The sequence below is a fragment of the Borostomias antarcticus genome (assembly GCF_949987555.1).
Source record: "Borostomias antarcticus genome assembly, chromosome: 26".
Taxonomy (NCBI): Eukaryota; Metazoa; Chordata; class Actinopteri; order Stomiiformes; family Stomiidae; genus Borostomias; species Borostomias antarcticus.
This window is the reverse complement of record NC_140259.1, coordinates 11,449,239-11,464,749: the sequence shown is the minus strand read 5'-3', so window position 1 is coordinate 11,464,749 and position 15,511 is coordinate 11,449,239. Positions and strand designations below refer to the sequence as shown.

Below are 15,511 nucleotides of genomic sequence, written 5' to 3'. Positions count from 1 at the left end.
TCAGAAACTCCACCAATAGATCCGAGCTCTGATCCCCTGAGCGCTTCGCCAACACCCCACCAATACAACCTCCAACCCCACCTAAAGCCCTTTGCAATACCTCTCTCTTCCCAACATACTTCCTGCATGACAATAACACATGCTCCACCGTTTCCTCCTCCCCACAGTAATCACGCCGCCCAGTTGCATGTTTCTCCACCAGAAAAAGTTAACTATTTAACCCTGCGTGCCCACACCTCAGCCTCGTAATGACCCTCTCCTGTGTCCTACTCCGACCCCCATACCCTACGGTCCCAACCACTGGTGTGTACTTGAACAGACCCCGGCCCCTCCGCTCTGCACTCCATGCCGCCTGCCACCTCCTCTTCACCTGCTGCTTAATAATGGCCTTAGCTTCCATTTTCCCCAGTTTGACCTCCACCCTGCCACTGCTCCTCAGCGCCCTCTTCGCAGCCCTGTCAGCCCTCATTCCCCTCCAACCCCACATGGGCAGGGACCCACACAAACCGCTCCACCAGCCTCAGCTGCCAGATCCTGTACAGCGACTGGAGGATCTCATACAGCAAATCCTCTCTGCTCCCAGATGTCCCAGACTGCAAGCTAGCCAGCGCTGCACAGGAGTCCGACGCAATCACCACCCGCTCAGGCCGCACCTCCTCCACCCACTGCACACCCAGCACCACGGCCACCATTTCACATGCGAACACATATGTCATCCGTGAGCCTCCTCCCCTCCTCGATGTCAAACTCCGGGATCAACATCGCCGCCGCCGTCCTACCAGTCTCAGGATCTTTCGAGCCGTCCATATAGATCTGCAGGTACATATGACCTCAGACCCTGTCACAAACCAAGCCGTGTATGGCCGTGACAAAGGAGGGGGACGCACACCAAACTAAGGATTAACAATAAGATTTAATTAAACTAAACTCAAACAAGACATAAAGTACATAAATCAAACATGGGATGTGCGGTCAGTTATCAGTGGTGTAAGTGAGTGAATGAGTGAGTGAAGGGTGTATGAATGCAGTGTTGAGTAGTGCAAAACCAGGTTCAAACTATAAAGCAAAACAAAGCAATCGGTGTCCCCGGGAGGAATCGAGAGAGCAACTGAGCTCCCAGCTCTTCTTGTAGAGCCCTGACACACCAGGCCCAGGTGTGCCAGGGTAGCGGCTGATGACGGCCACGCCCACCTCAGGAACCTGCTGGGACAGACACTGAACAGACTGGACACACACACACACAACACACCCAGACAGGCAAATGGAGGAGGCGGGGCCGTCACACCTCCCCCCATAAGACGGGGTCCCTACAAGACCACCGTCACCAGAGCAACCCAAGCGCAAAACAAAAAACGAGCAAAAAACAAACTCAGCTAGCCCAACACAGGAGCCTGCCACCACATTGTCACGGCCCCCGATGTGGCGAATGTCCAAGTCATGGGACTGTAAAAATAGACACCACACCACACACCACCAAAAATAGGATCTCCCACAAAACCCCCTCCATGTGGCATCCACTTCCTCACCAGGAGAGCGTTCTGAATGAGGAATCCACCGTTCACCTCAGCAGATGGCACCAACCCAAACAACTCCGGCATAAAGGGATCAGCTCTCTGCACACACCGCAGCTCGCTATGAAATATAGACAACGGTATACCAGGTAAGCATGGCGCAGTCTTACACACCTTCTCACCAGCCTCCGCCCGAGCCACCGCACGCGTTACCACGCATGCTGGAAAAACGTCAGGACCCTGCTCAGCGCAGTCATCAGGCTGTTCTGACGGCAACGGCGACGGAGTGACGACTGGAGGAGGGGAAACACCAGCCCAAACACGACTGCCAGCCAAGTCATTTCCCAAAATGAAATCTACCCCCTCCACCGGAAACGCCGGTCTCACCCCAACAGACACCTCCCCGTTCCACAAGTCACACTCCAGTCTCAGCCCATGTACTGGGACAGGCAACACCTCTAATCCCATCCCTCGCATAAGTATCCTACCCCCACGGTCAGACTCCTCAGAAAACGGCAAAACAGAGTCCAGCACATAGGAGTTAGCAGCCCCTGTATCCCTCAGAACCTTAACAGGTACTTTAATGTCACTACCCACCCGAGACACAAACCCACTGGTGATAAATGGCCGGTATGAGTCACTGGGACTGCCTATCCCACCAGCCTGCACCCGCCAACTGTTCTCCTCCCCCACCGCAGGAGTAGAAACGCTGGCAGCCAAAGCAGTAGGTTGCAACCTTGACCTAAGCACTGGGCAATTGGACTTCCAATGGCCCACCTCATGGCAATAGTGGCAGACATTATCACCACCCTGTGGTGGTCCCCGGGACCCCTTCCCCGAAAACCCCCCAAAACCAACAGACGCTCTGGCGCCCCACTCCTCACGCACGGGCTCTTCCACAGGCTCGCCAGGCCGCTTCTTGTGAATGAGCACATACTCATCGGCCAACCCCGCGGCCGCAGTAACCGTCGTGACCTTACGTTCTGCCAAATAAGTAGCAACCCCACTGGGCAGAGAGTTTCTAAACTGTTCGAGGACTATCAGGTCACAAAAAACTCTCAAAATCGGCCACGCTTGAGGACACACACCAGCGCTCAAAATGACTAGAGAGCTCCCTTGCGAATTCCATATGCGATTGAGAAGCCCTCTTCTCCCAGGACCGAAAGCGCTGGCGATAAGCCTCAGGGACCAACTCAAACGCTCTGAGAATAGCAGCCTTAACCGCCTCGTACGTAATATCGTCACCGTGCAAAGATACATACGCCCCCTGCGCTTTCCCAGTCAACACCGACTGCAGCAGCAAAATCCGCTCCGCATCGGACCAGCATCGCGTCACAGCAACCCGCTCAAACATAGCAAAAAACACATCCGGGTCACGTTCATTAAATTTAGGCACAAGACGCAAATCACTGACCAGATCAGACGACTTAACTGAACGCTCCCCCCCAAAAAACTCCCCGGAGAGCCTACCGTCCCTGACCAAGCTCAATCTATCAGACTGCAGATCCAATTTAGCCTGCTCCGTCTCCTGACGCAGCCGCTCAACAGCCAACCTCTGATCCAACTCCAGCTGTAGCTTGTGCTTATCATGAGCCAACTGGAGCAACAGCAACTCCTTCTGCTGCTCAAAGGACAGAGCGCCAACATTAAACGGACCTTTCCTGACCAACGGTGGAGAAACAGACCGCCCAGGGGCCTCCAATGTAGCAGCCAGCACCCCCTTCTCCACCAGCCGGAGAATGATGCGCGCCTTCACGGACCCCTTCCGCTTATCGGCCAGACCACTCAGATCCACCTCATACCGATCAGCAATCTTAAATAACTGGTCAAGCGTACAACCCTCCAAAAGGCCCTCACTCGGAGCAGCCACAAACGCATCAACCGCCGCCATCACGGACCAGCTGAACAAACCAACCAAGGAGAAAAAAGAAACTACAGCAGAACCACAAGTGACGCAAAGGCAGGCTAATCTGGTGCGTACCAACGAAAGTGGAAAGTCCCCACTACCTAGACTGCCTGCCACAGACTAAGCTAACCACTGTAGCCCCTAGTCTTCGTGTGGATCAGCGGCGGGCTCTTTAAACACAAACCCAATAGCCTGGCCAAGCCCCCAGCAAGCTGGTTACCCACCTAACAGCTATGGAAGTGTCCCCGAGACAACTGCTACCAACCGCACACCACACAAAAATAAGAAACTAAAACAACAAACCAACGCGACCAACAGGACACGTTGCTAAGCCTACCAGGGGAAATCCCACCAACAAGCCAGGCCACACACCAGAACGCCACCATGCAATCACCACCAATCAGCCCCACCCGGACTGCAGAACCAACAAGCCAATTAACCAATCAACCAAACAAAACAACCAAAGAAACCAAAGCAACTAAGCAACCAAACGCATCCACAGCAACCAAAAGCATCCCCCTCCCAAACACAGGGCGAGCCAAACACAAAAGCAGACCAGACCAAAGACAACCAAACCCCAACAAGGTAACCAAACGGCCCAAATCAGCCCCACAAACAAAAAAGCGGACGAGCCCCCATTTGTCACAAACCAAGCCGTGTATGGCCGTGACAAAGGAGGGGGACGCACACCAAACTAAGGATTAACAATAAGATTTAATTAAACTAAACTCAAACAAGACATAAAGTACATAAATCAAACATGGGATGTGCGGTCAGTTATCAGTGGTGTAAGTGAGTGAATGAGTGAGTGAAGGGTGTATGAATGCAGTGTTGAGTAGTGCAAAACCAGGTTCAAACTATAAAGCAAAACAAAGCAATCGGTGTCCCCGGGAGGAATCGAGAGAGCAACTGAGCTCCCAGCTCTTCTTGTAGAGCCCTGACACACCAGGCCCAGGTGTGCCAGGGTAGCGGCTGATGACGGCCACGCCCACCTCAGGAACCTGCTGGGACAGACACTGAACAGACTGGACACACACACACACAACACACCCAGACAGGCAAATGGAGGAGGCGGGGCCGTCACACCGACCCCACTCACATCCGGGTTCCATCCCAGCAGACTGAAGTCTATCACCGGCTCAGGCAAAAACCAAGGTGGCACTGCTGGCCAGGCCACAGCCGGAGCAAACCCCCTATCCAACAACCCCAGCTCACCCGCCTTCTGTGCCGCCACCCAACCAAAACTGTTTACCTGCTGCCTCTGATGTTCCCCGCAGGGCTCAAGAACTCTCCACACTGGATGCCTCCCCTCATGACCCTGAACAGCCACCCAATACGTCAGCCTAACCCTAACCCTAACCCTAACCCTAACCCACCCAATACGTCAGCCTAACCCTAACCCTAACCCAGCCCCTTTTGGTGCTTCTCTCTATTCCTTTTTTAAGTGATATTATGACAATAGAATGAACCCAACAAGAACAATCATGGTTTAATTTAATATAGAAATACAACTATTTTAATATTGAAATAACTTCTGTTACGTTATTAGGCTACTTTACAACATCACAGCTGATGATGATTCTATGCATATATGGGTTAGGATTAGGGTTACACCCATGGGGGAGGGAAAGTGAAAACATGCGCCCCTAGTGGATTTGTTCCTATCGGACCTCTCCTATAGGCTGCACCAGACTGGTGCTCCACGGCTGCAGCCTCCCCCTTCTCTATCAGCCTCCCCCTTCTCTATGAGCCTCCCCCTTCTCTATGAGCCTCCCCCTTCTCTATGAGCCTCCCCCTTCTCTATCAGCCTCCCCCTTCTCTATCAGCCTCCCCCTTCTCTATCAGCCTCCCCCTTCTCTATCAGCCTCCCCCTTCTCTATCAGCCTCCCCCTTCTCTATCAGCCTCCCCCTTCTCTATCAGCCTCCCCCTTCTCTATCAGCCTCCCCCTTCTCTATCAGCCTCCCCCTTCTCTATCAGCCTCCCCCTTCTCTATGAGCCTCCCCCTTCTCTATGAGCCTCCCCCTTCTCTATGAGCCTCCCCCTTCTCTATGAGCCTCCCCCTTCTCTATGAGCCTCCCCCTTCTCTATGAGCCTCCCCCTTCTCTATCAGCCTCCCCCTTCTCTATGAGCCTCCCCCTTCTCTATCAGCCTCCCCCTTCTCTATCAGCCTCCCCCTTCTCTATCAGCCTCCCCCTTCTCTATCAGCCTCCCCCTTCTCTATCAGCCTCCCCCTTCTCTATCAGCCTCCCCCTTCTCTATGAGCCTCCCCCTTCTCTATCAGCCTCCCCCTTCTCTATGAGCCTCCCCCTTCTCTATCAGCCTCCCCCTTCTCTATGAGCCTCCCCCTTCTCTATCAGCCTCCCCCTTCTCTATCAGCCTCCCCCTTCTCTATCAGCCTCCCCCTTCTCTATCAGCCTCCCCCTTCTCTATGAGCCTCCCCCTTCTCTATCAGCCTCCCCCTTCTCTATGAGCCTCCCCCTTCTCTATCAGCCTCCCCCTTCTCTATGAGCCTCCCCCTTCTCTATCAGCCTCCCCCTTCTCTATGAGCCTCCCCCTTCTCTATGAGCCTCCCCCTTCTCTATCAGCCTCCCCCTTCTCTATGAGCCTCCCCCTTCTCTATCAGCCTCCCCCTTCTCTATCAGCCTCCCCCTTCTCTATCAGCCTCCCCCTTCTCTATCAGCCTCCCCCTTCTCTATCAGCCTCCCCCTTCTCTATCAGCCTCCCCCTTCTCTATGAGCCTCCCCCTTCTCTATCAGCCTCCCCCTTCTCTATGAGCCTCCCCCTTCTCTATCAGCCTCCCCCTTCTCTATGAGCCTCCCCCTTCTCTATCAGCCTCCCCCTTCTCTATGAGCCTCCCCCTTCTCTATCAGCCTCCCCCTTCTCTATGAGCCTCCCCCTTCTCTATGAGCCTCCCCCTTCTCTATCAGCCTCCCCCTTCTCTATGAGCCTCCCCCTTCTCTATGAGCCTCCCCCTTCTCTATCAGCCTCCCCCTTCTCTATCAGCCTCCCCCTTCTCTATCAGCCTCCCCCTTCTCTATGAGCCTCCCCCTTCTCTATGAGCCTCCCCCTTCTCTATGAGCCTCCCCCTTCTCTATCAGCCTCCCCCTTCTCTATCAGCCTCCCCCTTCTCTATCAGCCTCCCCCTTCTCTATCAGCCTCCCCCTTCTCTATCAGCCTCCCCCTTCTCTATGAGCCTCCCCCTCCTCTATCAGCCTCCCCCTTCTCTATGAGCCTCCCCCTTCTCTATCAGCCTCCCCCTTCTCTATGAGCCTCCCCCTTCTCTATCAGCCTCCCCCTTCTCTATCAGCCTCCCCCTTCTCTATCAGCCTCCCCCTTCTCTATGAGCCTCCCCCTTCTCTATCAGCCTCCCCCTTCTCTATCAGCCTCCCCCTTCTCTATCAGCCTCCCCCTTCTCTATCAGCCTCCCCCTTCTCTATCAGCCTCCCCCTTCTCTATGAGCCTCCCCCTTCTCTATCAGCCTCCCCCTTCTCTATGAGCCTCCCCCTTCTCTATGAGCCTCCCCCTTCTCTATCAGCCTCCCCCTTCTCTATCAGCCTCCCCCTTCTATATGAGCCTCCCCCTTCTCTATCAGCCTCCCCCTTCTCTATCAGCCTCCCCCTTCTCTATCAGCCTCCCCCTTCTCTATCAGCCTCCCCCTTCTCTATCGGAGAGGAGTTTCAATAGCTGAATCCCAAATCGCGCACTAAGGAGAAAGTGCAGAGCACTCTCGGCCCGCCAAGTCCACAAGGGCTCAGGGTCCCAAAACGGAATCGCTAGGTCCACAAGTGCGCCACTGCCGCCATTTTGCGCACTTTAACTGCACTTACCGAAAGTCCACAATTTCGCGGACTTAGGATCAGAAAATACCCACAGTCCACCGCGTCTCATGTGACACAGTTGCTACATTTTCGTACCTACTATATAGTAGGCGAAATACAGTATGCACAGTTTTGATGTAGCATGCTACATCTCGCCTAGGTACTATAGCAGGTAGTAGGCATTTCGGACAAGTCCAACTGAACCCATTTGTTTGTTCGGACTATTAAGACAAAAACATGTTGCCCACGAGCCCCCAGACTTATTTTGTAGCAACCCTTTTTTGTGGCACCTATTTTTTCCTCCCGGATATTTTTGTGCCAACCCTTTTTGTGGCAACCCTGCCCCTCCGGGCTTGAATCATTCATCTGCCTCCTTGCTGTGCGTTTGGGTCCCACACACCAAACTTAACACCAGGCCTATTAACGTCTAGTTATTTACAGACAACACTGCTACCTGCTGACATCAAATGTGTGTAGATGTCTTGGTTTACTTACTTCACCAGCTAAAGGGAAGTACATAGGGCCAGCAATGCAATTTGTCCAGAACTACACTATAACTATCTAAAGAACAGCTGTATGTAAGCCTATCTGCCATAAGTCAGGCTGGACCTGGTCTTGTTATGCTCTCCTTACCATGAAGTGAAACAGGACAGCCATCCAGCCACCTCATTCAAAAATTGTAAATTAAGTGACCACCGAAGTAGACCCCCCCCCCCCATCATAAAGAGTGTGTCCTGGTGTACAAATGTATCTGCCATTGTAGTTATAGTAATTAAACTTGTCAAAGTCAGGACAAAGAGTACACATTACATAGAATGTTTATTGATTTTATGCAATTCTGGCAATGGTACTGTGCTTGTTATGCTGCTTTACCATTATTGCAGTCTACTTCCACTTCCCCACTTTCTGTCACACCCAACACAATTTTAAAAGTTGACATTGTTGTTGTTTTATCTGGTGTGACCCCTGAGGTGGTAGAGGTCAACTGTTTAGCCATTGAAGCCCAGCTGCTTGTAGGCCACAAGTATGTCGTCGATGATCACATTCAACGCCTTGATGACGGTCTGCTGCCCTGTGCCGTCCAGCCCGGATTTCTCACCCAACACTTCACCGAGAGCCGCAGCCATAAGCTAGAGGGAGAATTATTATATTTGTAAAAAAAATTATAATAATCAAGCCCTTCAAGATATGCTGTTCAACCAATTGGTGGAGATATTGTCATATGCATGCACAGAAGACAGAAAAAGCAAAAGGGAAAATTGAGGAAGACAAAAGATAAGAGGCTTGAAGAGGAGGGGTCAGGGTAACCCTTTAAATTACAGGTCCCTAACAACGTATTTTGTAACAACATAATTCAGGCATAATTCGGGTGGTTCACATTTATTTGATTATTTCCAGCTATGCTGCAGTTATTAAAACAGTTATCCAGAGCACTCGTTTTTGCTGGTAGGGGTGTGGAAGTGTGGTTACCACGGAGCCCGGCCGGGCCCAGCCCGAATAAGCCACGTGGAAGCACCATCTCCTCCTCCATCGTCCCGTGGACCCACCACCCGCGGGAGAAATTGTCGGGGTCGGGTGCGCTGCCAACTAGGTGGCGGTGAAGGCGGGGGACACCGACGGACCGGACCCGGGCGGCAAAGGCTGGCTCTGGGGACATGGAACGTGACCTCGCTGGGGGGGAAGGAGCCGGAGCTTGTGAGGGAGGTGGAGCGATACCAATTACACCTGGTGGGGCTAACCTCCACGCACAGCACCGGCGCCGGAACCAAACTCCTGGATAGGGGTTGGACCCTGTTCTTCTCCGGAGTTGCTCACGGTATGAGGCGCAAGGCAGGTGTGGCTATACTAGCTAGCCCCCAGCTGAGCGCCTCTGTGCTGGAGTTCACCCCAGTGGACGAGAGGGTCGCCTCCCTGCGCCTTAGGACTGTGGGGGGGGGGACTCTGACTGTGGTTTGTGCTTATGCACCGAACAGCAGTTCAGAGTACTCAGCCTTCCTGCAGACCCTGAGTGGAGTCCTTTTGGGGGCTCCTGCAGGGGACTCCAGTGTCCTACTGGGGGACTTCAATGCACACGTAGGCAATGATGGAGAAACTTGGAGGGGCGTGATTGGGAGGCATGGCCACCACGATCTGAACCCGAGTGGTGTTCTGTTGTTGGACTTCTGTGCTAGTCACGGTTTGTCCATAACAAACACCATGTTCGAACACAAGGATGCCCACAAGTACACCTGGCATCAGAACACCTTAGGCCGAAGGTCGATGATCGATTTCGTTATCGTATCATCTGATCTGAGGCCATGCGTTTTGGACACTCGGGTAAAGAGAGGGGCAGAGCTGTCCACTGATCACCATCTGGTGGTGAGCTGGTTTCGATGGCGGGGGAAACTTCTGGACAGACCTGGAAAACCCAAACGTGTAGTGAGGGTGAACTGGGAACGTCTGGAGGAAGAGCCTGTCCGGAGAGATTTCAATTGCCACCTCCGGCGGAGCTTCTCAGGCATCCCTGTGGAGGTTGGGGACATCGAGCATGAGTGGTCGGTGTTCAAAGCCTCCATTGCTGAAGCTGCGGCTGGGAGCTGTGGCCTGAGGGCCATAGGTACCTCAAGGGGCGGTAACCCTCGGACACCGTGGTGGACAGCGGTGGTGAGGGAAGCCGTCCGACTGAAGAAGGAGGCCTTCCGGGTTATGTTAGCCCGGGAGACCCCAGAAACAGTTGCAGGGTATCGACTGGCCCGGAGGGCTGCGGCTTTGGCCGTGACCAAGGCAAAGCAGCGGGTGTGGGAGGAGTTCGGAGAAACCATGGAGAAGGACTTTCGGTCGGCACCAAAGTGTTTCTGGAAGACCATCAGACACCTCAGGAAGGGAAAGCGGGGGACCATCCAAGCTGTATACAGCAAGGAGGGGACACTGCTGACCTCAACTGAGGAGGTTGTTGAGCGTTGGAAGGAGCACTTTGAGGAACTCCTGAACCCGACTAATCCACCCTCTACGATCGAGGCAGAGCCGGAAGATGATGGGGGGTCGTCAATGTCCTTGGAGGAGGTCACTGAGGTAGTCAAACAACTCCACAGTGGCAGAGCCCCAGGGACTGATGAGATCCGTCCAGAAATGCTGAAGGCGCTGGGTGTAGAGGGGCTGTCTTGGTTGACACGCCTCTGTAACACTGCGTGGAAGTCTGGGTCAGTGCCGAAGGAGTGGCAGACTGGGGTGGTGGTCCCAATATTCAAAAAAGGGGACCAGAGGGTGTGTGCGAATTATAGAGGCATCACATTACTCAGCCTCCCAGGGAAAGTTTACTCCAAGGTGCTGGAAAGGAGGGTCCGGCCGATAGTCGAACCTCAGATCGAAGAGGAACAATGCGGATTTCGTCCTGGTCGTGGAACTACCGACCAGCTCTTCACTCTCGCAAGGATCTTGGAGGGGGCTTGGGAGTTTGCCCAACCTGTCTACATGTGTTTTGTGGACTTGGAGAAGGCTTACGACCGGGTCCCCCGAGAGGTCTTGTGGAGAGTTATGCGGGAGTATGGGGTGAGGGGGTCCCTACTTAGGGCCATCCAATCCCTGTACACCCAGAGCGAGAGCTGTGTCCGGGTCCTCGGCAGTAAGTCGTCTGCCTTTCCGGTGGGTGTTGGCCTCCGCCAGGGCTGCGCTTTGTCACCAATCCTGTTTGTGATTTTCATGGACAGGATATCGAGGCGTAGCCGGGGGGAGGTGGGTTTGCAGTTCGGTGAGCTGGGGATCACGTCACTGCTTTTTGCAGATGATGTGGTCCTGATGGCATCAGCTGCCTGCGACCTCCAGCACTCTCTGGATAGGTTCGCAACTGAGTGTGAAGCGGCTGGGATGAGAATAAGCACTTCTAAATCTGAGGCCATGGTTCTCAGCAGGAAACCGGTGGCCTGTCCGCTCCGAGTAGGAAATGAGTCCTTACCCCAAGTGAAGGAGTTCAAGTATCTGGGGGTCTTGTTCACGAGTGAGGGAACCATGGAGAGGGAGTTTGGCCGGAGAATCGGAGCAGCTGGTGCGGTTCTGCAGTCGCTATACCGCACTGTTGTGACGAAAAGAGAGCTGAGCCAAAAGGCAAAGCTCTCGATCTACCGGTCTATCTTCGTCCCCACCCTCACCTATGGTCATGAAGGATGGGTCATGACCGAAAGAAAGAGATCACGGATACAAGCGGCCGAAATGAGTTTTCTCCGGAGGGTGGCTGGGGTCTCCCTGAGAGATCGGGTGAGAAGTTCAGTCATCCGGGAGAGACTCGGAGTAGAGCCGCTGCTCCTTTGCGTCGAAAGGAGCCAGTTGAGGTGGTTCGGGCATCTAGTGAGGATGCCTCCTGGGCGCCTCCCTAGGGAGGTGTTCCAGGCGTGTCCGGCTGGGAGGAGGCCGCGGGGTAGACCCAGGACCAGGTGGCGGGACTACATCTCCGCACTGGCCTGTGAGCGGCTAAAGATTCCCCAGGCAGAGCTGGTTGATGCTGCTAGGGAAAGGGATGTCTGGGGCTCCCTGCTGGAGCTGCTGCCTCCGCGACCCGACCCTGGATAAGCGGATGAAGATGATGATGATGATGATGATGGGGTGTGGAAGTGTTGGAGTCGAACTGATGAGTGCGTTTTTGTAATAGGATACGAAAAAGGCGAGGTTGCTGCGAGTGGTTGCTATGCAAAGCATAGCCTACCGCTTGAATTTTCAGTGGCCTCGTCAATGAGATTGACGGTGCATTAATACTAATTGTTATGCGATCGCAGCCGTGGGTTGCAGCGTATTTTACCACAGCTGCTAGCCAATCAGAATCAATCCCCGCAGAGTATCCAAACTCTCCGTTGTTGAAACTGAGATTAGGCTACCCTGTCTGCTGTTTATGGAATGTAATGCTACTGTTCTTTTTGATTGTACAATTCGCTAATAAAGAAAATAAACCTTGCCACAGAGTATGATTTGTAGACCGTGCAATTAGAAAAATATAATTACATGGGCAGTGGCTAGTTGCAAAACTAGAATGGAGAAGTAAGACGCCTTCTTCCCTCCACTAGTCTGGGGGTCCACCTTGGGCAAGTGGTAGTACCCCCTAGCCCCCCTACCTGGGGTTACAGGCAAAATCCCCTGATGACAAAACAACCAAAAGGAAGAGAGACCCGGCCCGGAGGAAGCCCGGGGCCCTCGTCTGGAGCCAGGCCCAGACGGAGGGCCCGCATGCGAGCGCCTGGTGGCCGGCCTTACCACGGAGCCCGGCCGGGCCCAGCCCGAATAAGCAACGTGGAAGCACCATCTCCTCCTCTATCGTCCCGTGGACCCACCACCCGCGGGAGGAATTGTCGGGGTCGGGTGCGCTGCCAACTAGGTGGTGGTGAAGGCGGGGGGCACCGACGGACCGGACCCGGGCGGCAAAGGCTGGCTCTGGGGACATGGAACGTGACCTCGCTGGGGGGGAAGGAGCCAGAGCTTGTGAGGGAGGTGGAGCGATACCAATTACACCTGGTGGGGCTAACCTCCACGCACAGCAATGGCGCCGGAACCAAACTCCTGGATAGGGGTTGGACCCTGTTCTTCTCCGGAGTTGCTCACGGTATGAGGCGTAAGGCAGGTGTGGCTATACTAGCTAGCCCCCAGCTGCGCGCCTCTGTGCTGGAGTTCACCCCAGTGGACGAGAGGGTCGCCTCCCTGCGCCTTAGGACTGTGGGGGGGGGGGACTCTGACTGTGGTTTGTGCTTATGCACCGAACAGCAGTTCAGAGTACTCAGCCTTCCTGCAGACCCTAAGTGGAGTCCTTTTGGGGGCTCCTGCAGGGGACTCCAGTGTCCTACTGGGGGACTTCAATGCACACGTAGGCAATGATGGAGAAACTTGGAGGGGTGTGATTGGGAGGCATGGCCACCACGATCTGAACCCGAGTGGTGTTTTGTTGTTGGACTTCTGTGCTAGTCACAGTTTGTCCATAACAAACACCATGTTCGAACACAAGGATGCCCACAAGTACACCTGGCATCAGAACACCTTAGGCCGAAGGCCGATGATCGATTTTGTTATCGTATCATCTGATCTGAGGCTGTGTTTTGGACACTCGGGTAAAGAGAGGGGCAGAGCTGTCCACTGATCACCATCTGGTGGTGAGCTGGGTTCGATGGCGGGGGAAACTTCTGGAAAGACCTGGAAAACCCAAGCGTGTAGTGAGGGTGAACTGGGAACGTCTGGAGGAAGAGCCTGTCCGGAGAGATTTCAATTGCCACCTCCGATGTGTAATTACATATGAACTACTGTAGAACACCTGACTTTAATTTCCAGGTCCGGTAACAAGTACATTTGAATTACTGTAGAACACCTGGCTTTAATCTACAGGTCCGTTAACATGTAATTACATATGAACTACTGTAGAACGCCTGACTTTAATTTACAGGTCCGGTAGCAAGTAAATTACACATGAACTACTGTAGAACGCCTGACTTTAATTTACGGGTCCGGTAACACGTAATTACACGTGAACTATTGTAGAACTGTAGAACAGAGATTCACTCCAATTAACTAGTAAATTATAAAATAGTTCATCCATTGTTATGAAATAGTTCAGACGTTGTTACAAAATAATTTATATGTTGTTACAAAATAATTTATATGTTGTTACAAAATAGTTCATACGTTGTTAGGGACTTGTAATTGAAAGGGTTACCGGGGTCAGTCCTCACCCTCATGTGGTAGGTGCTGATCTTCCTGCTGGCGTGACCGCTGGACACGGGATCGAGGACAGCGCTGTGGTTGCCCTTGCACTTGAGCAGCTCGCTCAATTTCTTCATCACAATGACGGCGGCGGCAACAAATGCTTCATTTCCGGCCAACTCTTTAGTGGTCATGCCCGCGAACCTGGTGAACTTATTCTGTGTTTCCGGGTGCTGCGTAAACATCCTGAGAGAGAGGAAGAGAAATAAGAACCTGTTCAGTTGTCAGTGGGTAATCAATAAACCCTTGACCAGTACCGGCCCCAGCCAGTTCTCCTGCCTCATCGCCCACTGACCGAATCATCACCGCAACTGCATATGCTGGATAATCGGACTCCACCGGTCCCCAGCACGTCAAAACCCTGTTCCAGTCTGTCATGATCTGAGAAGGAGGAGGAGGAGGAGGAGGATGAAGAGTCAGGACTGCACTATGGAATGGAATTAGTCTAGCCTGGAAGCCAGACTCGTCACAGGAAAAAAACGTTTTTACGATAATCTGCACTTCCAGCTGCGCAGAACGATTAGAGTTTTCCCAGAAAATGGGGCACCAATCAGGAGACTGCATTTTAACTGTTGTCATACAATGGGTAGTTCCGATCCTTGATTCTGATAGGCTGGAAGCCATTGTAAAATACTGTACTGTATAACCACAAACCTGTGACAACATGACAAATATTTGTTTGCATTAATGTGCCGCCAATCCTGTTAACATTTCAAAATATCCAATCCAATGCATTATATTACCTAGCTATAAACATGTAGAGAGGAGCAGCAGCCCAACAAACCCATCTAATAGTTCTACATTGCAAACGTTTGTGTTGCCATTCTAGGATGCACCGAATGCACTCTGGAGCTGATACATGAAGCAACTATCTTATATTGTTGGTGAAAGGAACACGTTCACAAAAAATTATATATTTCATGTAGAAATAAATCAGATAGAAAACGAAGATTGATTTGGCAAAGGTCTGATCTGTTTTGTTACACTGATTGTCAAAAGGAGTTCATCTGTCAAAGCAAGTAGTCTACTCCCACCTATTCATTGTTCTGTGCGGCCAAGTCCAGACTCTACTCATGATGAGTTTTGGCTTCCAGGCTAGAATTAGTCAATATTGAGGTGTGCTATCAGCACGCGCTGAGGGTTCAGGGTATTTCAGATATTGGACTATCAAACTGGCCATGTAAGAAGTGTCACAGAGATACTGTAGCCTACACATACTTGTTGGTTCTAGAGTTACTCTTCTCACTATCGTTTTACTTAGTGGAGTTTGTGTGATGTGTTCATTTGTCTGGCTGAGTGTGTGTGTGTGTGTGTGTGTGTGTGTGTGTGTGTGTGTGTGTGTGTGTGTATTGATGAACGACTCATAATGATATCAATCTGTCAAATTTGTGACAATACATACCTGCGATTGTCCTTCAAACAAAAATATCAAACAATTTGTAGAAAGTCTGTGTTAAATTGATTAAATTCAGATAAATATCAGACATCAAATTCACAAAGCTGCTCTGAATTCAGAATGGGGTCAGCAGGATTTAAGGTTAAAAACTACAAAAGAATCAAAAAAAAC

General features: G+C 52.3%; 1 protein-coding gene across 1 annotated transcript; it reads right to left on the bottom strand.

Moving 5' to 3' along the window:
* Positions 1 to 8,225: 8,225 nt before the first annotated feature.
* On the bottom strand, positions 8,226 to 14,322 carry LOC311326362 (myoglobin-like; the record flags this gene model as incomplete). Its single annotated transcript, XM_084459251.1, has 3 exons — positions 8,226 to 8,366; positions 13,914 to 14,130; positions 14,240 to 14,322. The coding sequence occupies 3 exons, from the start codon at positions 14,320 to 14,322 to the stop codon at positions 8,226 to 8,228; spliced, it is 441 nt and encodes a 146-aa protein (XP_084315377.1).
* Between the last annotated feature and the right edge of the window lie 1,189 nt (positions 14,323 to 15,511).